The 10000-nt window shown below is 42.9% G+C and overlaps 2 protein-coding genes across 2 annotated transcripts in view; both read right to left on the bottom strand.

The window, feature by feature from the left end:
* The window catches only part of tgfb5 (transforming growth factor, beta 5), a 9992-nt gene extending 1753 nt beyond the window's left edge, over nt 1–8239 (bottom strand). The window contains exons 1-6 of the mRNA XM_023407299.2: nt 4607–8239; nt 2812–2975; nt 1977–2109; nt 1765–1875; nt 520–700; nt 1–124 (exon numbers count right to left, since the gene is read on the bottom strand). The exon at nt 1–124 is cut by the window's left edge and continues 30 nt beyond it. Coding sequence (XP_023263067.1) covers nt 1–124; nt 520–700; nt 1765–1875; nt 1977–2109; nt 2812–2975; nt 4607–4964 — 1071 coding nt within the window. The 5' untranslated portion in view covers nt 4965–8239. The remainder of the gene's footprint in view (nt 125–519; nt 701–1764; nt 1876–1976; nt 2110–2811; nt 2976–4606) is intronic.
* A 285-nt stretch (nt 8240–8524) lies between these two features.
* trmt112 (tRNA methyltransferase activator subunit 11-2) overlaps nt 8525–10000 on the bottom strand; it is a 3614-nt gene continuing 2138 nt past the window's right edge. The window contains exon 4 of the mRNA XM_023407324.2: nt 8525–8943. Coding sequence (XP_023263092.1) covers nt 8842–8943 — 102 coding nt within the window. The 3' untranslated portion in view covers nt 8525–8841. The remainder of the gene's footprint in view (nt 8944–10000) is intronic.

The following is a 10000-nucleotide window of genomic DNA, read 5'->3' as shown; positions in this document are numbered from 1 at the left end:
GTAAGGACAGTTGCCAGCACAGAAGTTGGCTTTGTAGCCTTTGGGCTCATGGATCCACTTCCAGTTGAGGTCACGCCTGAAGTCGATGTAGAGCGAGCGCAGGCAGCAGCCCTGGTCTGAGCCACTGAGACAGACAGAGAGACACACCATACACATTTCAACTCCCATCCTGGCCCAAAGTTGGGTCATGGGAAAATGACCACGGGTCACCGTTGAAGAACCAGCCATCACAAGGTAATGACCATGCAAGGCTGCCAGAGTTTTCCCCTGCAGCGTGAGGTAGTCTAAATACAACACTGCATGCCTGTTGGCCTGCAGTCTAAACACAGGGTCAATAATGTTTGTTTTGTCACACAATAGTCTGCAAAGTAAGTTTTGGGTCAAAAAAAAAGAAAAAACTGAAATCCAACGCCCACCACAAATTCATTTCAGAATTATAAAACTACAAATCCTGGAACAGTGTCGGTGCTGTCAGTCAGTCACACATAACCACACACATGCGGCTGCTTTGCGGCCTACCGGGAGCAGGTTGTGGTGTCTGTGGCGGCTGCCCTCTTCTTGCGGTTCTTCTTGGCCGGGTTGTCAACTCTGTCGCTGGGCAGCAGGGTGAGGATGAGGTGTGGCGTCTTGGTGCTGAAATCCGCCTGGCCTTTAACCTGACCGGGTTTTCTTATCCGACGAAGCTGCTCGTCATCCACACCTGCGGAGAGTAGAGTGCAGTGGTGAAAATGTAGCAGTAAAGAAGCTCATTAAAATTAGCTCCAACTTTACCAGCTGAAACATTTAAGTTTAGTAACATTTTAAATGTAGAACTACAGTAATTCTACACTCTGGCACTGTTACTAAAGTAAAAGATCTGATACTAGATAGTTGTCCCTCTTCAGGATTGTAAAACCTTTTCAAATGAAACAATCTGAGAGCGGCACATGAATCATTAGTGGAACTGAGATATGCAACCTGTTGCAACACTGCTTTGTTTTAAAGCCAAAAAAGTTGGGAAACACTGACTTTCATCAGTTTGCATAATTTGAATGGCAGAAAGAGTAATTACCACAAATTCACAGATTCTGTTTGTGAATTTCTTCTAGCCATGGTTTTTACACTTCAGTTTGTTCACTTCGTTATTCTGGACTAATCTTGAAGTCCTATACATGAAGTAGTTGTTTCCAAGGCTATGAATGATGTTTTTGTATCTGATTTTTCTTTCTGAGCTTCAGGAGTAAAAGTGCTCAAAACAAGCCCTTGCTTGTTTCACAGCAGTATCAAAAGTCGATTTTTTTTTTTCCAGGTGTGGAAAAAAAAAAACCTGACTACTGAGTGTAAATCATGAGGAAGGTGCCGTAATTTGGGGCCTAAACGAAGCAACACAGACAGTCTGGTATTCAGTAGTATCACAGTGTGTGGAGGAACAGTTTCTCCATTGTTCAGTATCATAGTCTGCGAGCGAGTCATGAATCATTTCTTACAGAAGAGGCTCCACTTCGTCTTCACATTTAGTGACCTGCAGGATTATTGCTGTGCCAATTAATCTTCCACAAGTGCTTTTAATGCCCTTACAAAGAAATTTACAACCAACCTAATAAAGCTACATTTCTCATCTGTATGGCTACTGGGATGAAACTGTTTAATTACACTTATGACTCGGAGGTGACCTGAGCCTTAAGAAAGCTGCTCTAATCCTCCACTACACATATGCAGATACATAATGTGCCAAGACCTGGCGAACATGATGCGCAGTGACAACAAAAAAGAACTGCAACAAACCTGCAAACAGGGCCTCCAGTTCCTCACTCTTGTTGGGAACGATGTTGTTGGTGGATGGGACGAAGGTGCAGCAGGGACAGTGGACGCCCAGCTTCAGTCCGAGATTATTCTCTGAAGTAGGAAAAAGAAAAAAAGACGCATGTGAGGACGAACGATACAGACACAGTTGTATAGATCATCATGGGAAATGTGCGTCTGGTGCTGAAGCTGACCTGGATCTGACACCCAGTCCTTAACAGTTTCCGTGACATCCACAGAGATCCAGGACCCCTTCGCCCTCGGCTGCACGGTGCGGGAGTCAATGTAACGCTGAGTGGAGGTGCTCTCTTCATCTGGCTTCAGCAGCTGACAGAAAAAACACAGAAAAACAGCGATGGAGCGGAGGTGCAGATACACAGTCCGACTGACACAAGCAGCGCATTGTAATGTTTTGCTTTCTTCTCCTCTCGCGGACAGTAAATGTTATCATTTCCACTGTGGAGGCAGTTGCGCAGAGCGTAAGACTGTGTCATTGCTATAGCAAATAATAATCTGCACAACTTTAATCAGGCATGTAAATTATGTTACCTCACTTTCCTGGGGATAACAGTTTTATGTAAGAGGTGTAAAATGTCTCCCTGAAGCCAACATATAAATTCAGCTGAACTGGTGAAGATTTAGTGTCGTAACAGTCTTAACGGCCTGATGCCCAAAATCCTGAAAGGAGAAATCTATACAAAAGACAGTTATAAATGGTTTTATTGATCACATCATGAACATTATTTTTCACAGAGAAGAAACAAGTGAGAAATATTTTTTCAGTGGTTTTGACAAGACACAACCCCTGGGTCTAGTTTGTTGTAATAAAATGGGACAAATGGAGCCTGATGTAATTTTGAAGAAGCATAGATTTAGTGTCTGATTCATAATTGCAGGTTTTATTTGGATCCAAAAGCTTAAAAAAAGGCAAAGCAGTATCTCAATGATGTTGCTGATTACATACTAGTTTTGTGTTTCAAGGTTGTGCTCTCACTTTGAGCCTCATCCTGGTGTCTTACTGTTGTTTACCTGATAGATCTCCACTCTCTGCTCTGAGGCCCGGGCCTGCGGGTTGGGAGCTCTGAAGATCCTGAACTCAGCCTTGACCAGGGTGCTGTTGGTCAGGTCGACTCCACTGACGTCAAAGTGGACCACTCTGTAGTGGGGGCTGGGTGCTACTGGCTGCACTGCATCTGGATGGAAACACAGAGGATGACTAATCCAACAACATCTCCTGCCTTCTTAGACAATGCTTTATTTATACTATTGGTTAAAAGATCACTGTGGGACTGGTGCATTGTCTCGGACATAATTGCTGCTGATGAGTGCCTTGAGACTAAATGACAGGTTTAGGTACAGTGAGTAAATGTATTGCACGCTTAATATACGGCCAATCATTGCATCAATGTGTTTTACTAAAACATCACCTACCACTATATAGCTGCTCTGAAGGCCGCAGAGAACTGAGCACCTTGCTCAGACGTACGTCTACAGAGGCTGTTGAAGGACAGGGGCAGGATAACTTAATTTCTCCACCCCTTCGTCATTTTCCCAAACCGCTGCTTCTGTTTTTATGGGCAGTAGTGCTGCAGCTCCCAGCAGCACTCCTGGTTTAAACAGGCTATGACAGGCAGTATTTCTGTTGATGTACTGTCTGTGCAAATATTGTAATTAAGCTAAATTCTAAAGTACTGATGCTTTATTTTAGTATTTCCATTTTATGAAACTGTACTCAATTTCATTGGGAATATTGTACTTTTTATTCAGTTTGTCGGCTCTGAGAGCTTCAGATATTAGTTTAATAAATGTACAGACTATATTTTAAGTCCCACTATTTAGTATTCATAAGCAGGACATAAACATTCAATAAAGTCTTTAACACACTATCCATTCAGGTATTTCTGAACAACTACAAATGACAATAGTAAAATATTGTAATCATATAAAATATGTCTACTACATATATGTTGTAATTGAAAAATACTGTACATTAATAATAAAAATGTCAGTATAGCTGCTATTAATGTGTTATAAATCATTGCTTATAAATACTAAAGAGGGGGGCTTAAAGTTAAGTGTTACCCACATGCATTAACCATATGAAATGTAGTGCATCCCAACAGACAGAGCTACACAAACATGTATGAAGTAAACAGAACCAACTGCATCAGGTACAACATTAAAGTGGTGCTCATGCATCAGTTCATCAGCAATTTAACCAGCAGGAATGGACCAAGTTTATTTTTCAACAAATCAGTTTTGCTGCTAATGCTTGTAAAATGGTGTGTTTTACATATTGCTACTTTTTCTTAAGTAGGATCTGGATACTTCTTCCACCACTGAGTACTTTGAAGACAGCATGGAAGGTAGTACCAATGGAAGTGAAGTCTGTGTCTACAATTAACTCAGCTCACTTTATTCTTGACGTGTGGCCCACTGAGGTAAGAAGATAACAGTGATTAAACATAAGTCTATAAAAATAGACTACTGCTACATATCAGTGGTTCCCAACCTGGGGCTCGGGACAACAGTGGGTTCCCAAGGTGTATCTGAGGGGTCACAAGATGAACAAAGGGATAAGAAAAAATATATTTGCCACACAAAATTATAGAGTCTTTCTTAACTTCACTCCAGTGTTTGATTGTAATGAAGCAATCTACAAAGGAAAACTTGCAGCGGCTGCTCACAAGTTTTAACTTTAAGGGGCCAGAAGCTAAAAGGTTGGAAACCATCATTGCCTATTCTACTTAGGTTCATTTTGGGCCCTCTGAGGCCCCCGGACCACACATTGAGAACCTCAGCCATACCTCACTCATGGACTCACTTGTGTCGGTGCGCGGGGGCAGCATGTCAATCCTCTGCACTTCTTTGGCATAATAGTCCTCCTCGCTGCTCTCGCGCTCGCACGCGGACTCGGTCAGACGCGCGCGCTCCTTCAGCAGCTCCCGCGTGCTGTTGTACAGCAGCATGACCTCCGGGGGCACCGGGGCAGGCGGTGGGGCCTCCTCTTCTTCCGGCGGGCTGCGGATCCGGAGTTTACTGAGGATCTGTCCGCGGACCGCCTCGATGCGCCGGGACTTCTGTGCGTCCAGGTTGATGGACTGGCACGTGTTGAGCCCCTCCACCAGCAGCACACCGGAGAACCGGAGCAGCAGCAGCAGCGCGAGGCGGGGGAGCCACATTGTCCGGTGAGGAGACGGAGAGAAATCCAGCTGAAAAAAAGGAAGGTCTCTGCGGTGGACTGCAACTAAAGCTGAGTCTCAAAGTCAAGCACCAAGAAATATGCGCGTAAAGTGATTTAAATTTTAACCTGAGGGTTAAACCAATGCCCCAAAACCAAAAAAATCCAATATCCACTTCAAACAGGGTATTTTAGTCAAAACCGCTTCATGTGGAAAAGGAAACCCACATCTGCTGACTTCACATTTATTCTGCTAAGGTAATTTTATAACATACACGCGCCTGCTTATTTCAACACCAGACAAATAAAGCCGCATCGTCACTAATTCTTTAGAGATTACATTTAAGTTAATTAGTCTGAAAGGAACTATTCTTGTAAAATCCGTGCTTGATTGCCTCTAAACACTAAATGATATCACACAACAACCAAACTCCACTGGGAAAAGCTGAAATTTAGTGACTGGAAATTTGGCTGACGCCTCGGTCCCAGTCTGGTGCGCTCAGAAGCTCCGGTGTTATTCCGTGCCGGTGTGCGCGCGCTTTCCGCGTGTAAAGGTGAAGAGATTTAACTATAGTCTGTCCGTTAAATTATGGTTTTATCCGTCTCCGTCGTCCATCCTCTGAGAATTCAACAGCCTTCAGGAGAAAAGAGTCATCACAGGAGCTCAGCCCATGTCGCAAGCCCTGCAAAGAAAAACCTGAGCTACTCACTTCATCTGAAGCAGCAGGGTTCCTCTGCTTTTACCTCCGAAAGACCCATTTGTCGAGCAAAAAAACTGGCCCATACCCGCTTCCAGAAAATCTAGTTAGAGCCTTTAAAAAAACTAATGAGATCCTCCCATTCCCTGTAATAGGTAAACAGAAAGCAGCCTGCACCAAAACGTAGGAAAGAAACTGTTGATTTATGTTGGAAAAACCATGGTGGGCCTGTTAATCCCCCTCACATAAACATCAAAACACGGAAAAAGTCAGACGACATAAAAAGACATGACGCAGAAAAATATATGAAAGAAGTCCTTGTGCTGTGAATAAAAAAAAAAAAAAGAACTTTACAGTAAATTACAGATTCCCGGTTTAAATGAGCTCCAGCCTGATGTCTGCTGGGCTGAAAGCGCTTTTGAAAACACTGAGACCTGCTGCATGATGTGAGTCCATTATTCTGCAGATCCTCTGTGAGAAATGCACAGAGCCTCAGACAGAGGGAGTCTGGGAGGGAGGGAGGGACTGGATGTGGAGAGAGGTGGTGGTGGAGGTGGGGGCGGGTGGCCACCAAAGTGAAGGGAGTGTGTGATTATGTAGGCAAGAGCCATCTTCCTCTCACATAGAGGACGCACGCGCGCACAAGCACACTTGCATGCAATTTCTTTTCCCCACAAAAATGCCTGCACCACCCTCTGTCCGCAGGTAAACATCTCCTGACAGAAAACCAGGCTTAAAGGACTAATTCTGCATTTTGGGAACTATGCATTTAACCATCTCTGTCTACATGAACCAGAACAGTATTTCCATCAAATTAATGTAAAACTACTGGGCGTCATCATGATACCAAATATTATATACATTTCTCCCTTTTGGCGTCTGATCACAGAACATGTGATTTTTGCTATGGCAGAAAGAAACATGCAATTTAATCATTTGGGTTTTAAAGCCCAAAGTTCCTGAGAATATTTATATGCTGCGTGTTTTTGTTGCACATCCGGGTCCAGTGGGTTCACACCCCTCCAGGACTGTCAGGAGCTGTGAGCTTCACTCTGCTGGGCTTCTGTTCAACAGTGATTGATATTTTCGGTGTTATTCAGTCTTTAACGAAGGTGAGAGAAATGCCAAGTTCTTGATGATTACTGGATTGATAATTGCAGCATTTCTTTTTTAAATTTCCAGATACAGGTCAAGAGAAAGAAGTGCAGCAGAATGACGGTCACAGTTTGGGTTATCAGAAAGTGAAACTAAATATGCCGCATCTAAATATTGTCAGGTACGTGGTTTTTGTTTGACCAATTTTAAAGACTGATCAGTGTTCATAGCAAAAACCACTCCTATAAACATCCAAGCAACATGCTGCGTTCATGACAGGTAGGAGTTATCGCACTTATGATTCAGTGTTCCCACCAACTTCCAAGTTGTAGCCGACACTGGAAAACTGATTTTTCTGAAAGCTCCAATGTTTACTAACACAGAAGTGCCTGAAAACAAAACAAATATGAATGACCAAAAAGTATATACAAGTTTCATCAAAATAAATTAAATATTAACACTATTACAGTGAATTCAGCTCTTTTTTGAAAGAGCAATAGAATTTCATGTGGTTTCACTTGGTAAGAAACTGGTTACTACAAGGTTAGCATTGTGTGAATGAAGCATTATGTTGTCGACCCACAACCCTCACACAACGGCCTCTGTGATCGCAACAAAGGGTCGAGTTGTTGGGTGACGTGGACGATCACAAGTCGTTAACACGAGAATCTTTCCCATGTCTACCAAACACTCCACATGACGCCAGTTATAGCTTCATACTTATGCGAAGACGACCGTGGGTTTCGATCTTTGCCAGAAAGCCAAGAAACACATTTCCCAAAATATCAAACTAAAATCTTTAAGCATCAAAATGTTAAGATAAAATTATTAGTCCATTCCAGCGATTTCCAAACGCAGCTTTAGTCAGGATCTCTCTGGGATTTCCAGCTTCGACTCACTCATGCTGACAGTTAAAGGCTTATCCTGATTTTATTAAAATCACTCCACAGAGAGCCCATCCCTTTATATCTTTATCTTTTCAAGCTTTCAATCCAGCTCCTTTCTTTCCTCTCTGTTCCTCTTCGGTCTCATTGTTAATTACAGTTCAGAACTTGGAGAGGACTGTTAATCTGTCAGGGGTGGCTTTTATTGCTGCTCTGCTGCCATCCCATTATACCGTTATTATAGTTGCGGGTGGAGGCCTGTAATTGCTGTAAGTAGAAGGGAAAGGTAGGAGAGACTCAGGCTGCCTCAAGGATTCTGGGTCAGGGCAAACCCCCCCCTTCATCGTCTGTCCTGGCAAGGTTTCTAAAAATGATAACACTGACTGCGAACAAACAAGCTCCTGTTCCAACTTGACTGCCGCTGCTGCACCATCTCACACAGGCAGAAACTACTGGAGAAAACACTTCATTTGTCTTTGCGGACCTCAACTCTTTCTTTCAACAATGTTCTTAAAAAGATCAGGCACACTGTGGGGAATCTCGGGTCACAGGAGCCCGCCCAGGTAGAGTGGTGTGTGTTTGTGTGTGTGTGTGTGTGTGTGTGTGTGTGTGTGTGTGTGTGTGTGGCTTAAAAGAAGAAGAAGAAGAAAAAAAAAAAGAAAGACTTCCTCAAAAACAACTTCTAGCCTGTCTGCTTTTTATGCTTCTTTTCCTCAAGGCCAAATATAGACAAGCCACTGCCACGTCATCTGGTCCTCAGCACTTTCTTAAACATTGACAGAGGGCGAGATGGGGTTCAGAGCCTCAGCACACACAAGCGGGGTTATATTTTAGCATGTCTGTAATATAACTGAATCCATATTTTCCACAAAAACCTGAAACCATTTTGGCTGTCATGGAAATCAGGACAGTTTTATTGAAAAAGAAAAAGAAAGAGCCCGAACAGTTACAAAAATAAATACAGATAAAAGCACTGGGGGTTAGTCTCGGGGAACATTTCCATCCATTACTCTTCAAATCTTTTCTCTCCATTGGCAGCATCAGCCACTTAAAATGTCATAACTACAATCAACCAAACAGTGTGGCCTATTTTCTCATGGCACCAACTCAAACCAGCGTCCAGCCTCCCTCCTCTCTCTCTCTAAATACACACAGGCCGATCTGAGTGACAGTTTGGGGAAAGGAACCATTGGGCTGCCGTTTACACCTCGTCTTCGTTCAGCAGCATGTTGGGGATTCCTCTGGAGATGGGGAACTCTCGTCCGGACTCGGGACACTGCAGACAGCCCTCTACCACCTCCACCTGTAACACAAACGGACAGAAGGTGTGAGACCACCACTAGATATCATCACACTCTACTATATGGCTGAAACTGGACACCTCTGCTGGCACGCTTTTGGTTTTTGTCTGGGTTACATGGTTTGGCCTCAGCCCCTTGGTTCCAGTTAAACGAAATCTTAATGCTGCAGCTTACAATGATATTTTAGACCACTGCTCCCAACCCCCGGGTCATGGTTTAATGATAATTATTAACATAATTAAAAAGGGCATTTTTTTTCCTGTAATTATCTTGAACTTGGTGCTGTCTCTGCTTCATTTTTCTGCATTCATCTCCACACTCCCAACAACAATACACTGATTTTTAACTAAAATTCATCTTCTGTATCCAAGGTAACCATGGGCTGGTTACATCAACACCTTTCAGCATTCAGGACTACATGAAATCCACCACCACCTGAATCTTACGAAGAGGTTTATCTGAATTTAGATTTTCATCCAGTACATAACAAAGACCAAATAAAATTAAAGGTTCCCTGTAGAGTTTCTGGCCACTAGTCGAGCTATGGAGAAGTTTTTTCTTTTTTAACCCTGTGAAGGCCACGAGAGCATATGCTTAATGTGGGCCAGAGAGGGTCAAGAGTGGACCCTTGTTTTGATAAATGGTCCAATCACTTTACACTATTCCAGTGATCCACCCCTGGCAGTTATATGTCCTGAAATGCAACACTTTGCTAAAAAAGTAGTATAGTATAATGAGTATAGTAAACACTGATGTAAACGATGCAGGACTGAAAATAAATCTGTTTATCAAACTTTTTGTGAGAAAGAAAGTGTATTCAATGTGTTTGTTAGACTTCAAGGATACACACAATGTTTTTTCTCCACACGCCACCTTTAAAGTTAGTTTCAGTTTAGTTTCATTTAGATCCTCGTCCATTTTCCGCTCTTTTCTTTCTCTCTCTCTCTCTGTCATTTTCCAACTTGGTATCAAGGCCAGTCTGCAATGACACTGTCAGAATAAAAACAGTCTACAGAGTATAAAAGGTCACGAACCCCTGCTTTAGACAGTGTGCCTACA

The sequence above is a fragment of the Seriola lalandi genome, unplaced genomic scaffold, assembly GCF_002814215.2.
Source record: "Seriola lalandi dorsalis isolate HSWRI2012SDOR001 ecotype SW California unplaced genomic scaffold, Sedor1 jcf7180002054333, whole genome shotgun sequence".
Lineage (NCBI taxonomy): Eukaryota > Metazoa > Chordata > Actinopteri > Carangiformes > Carangidae > Seriola > Seriola lalandi.
Note: the sequence above shows the minus strand (reverse complement) of the source record. Positions and strands in the feature narration are given on the sequence as shown.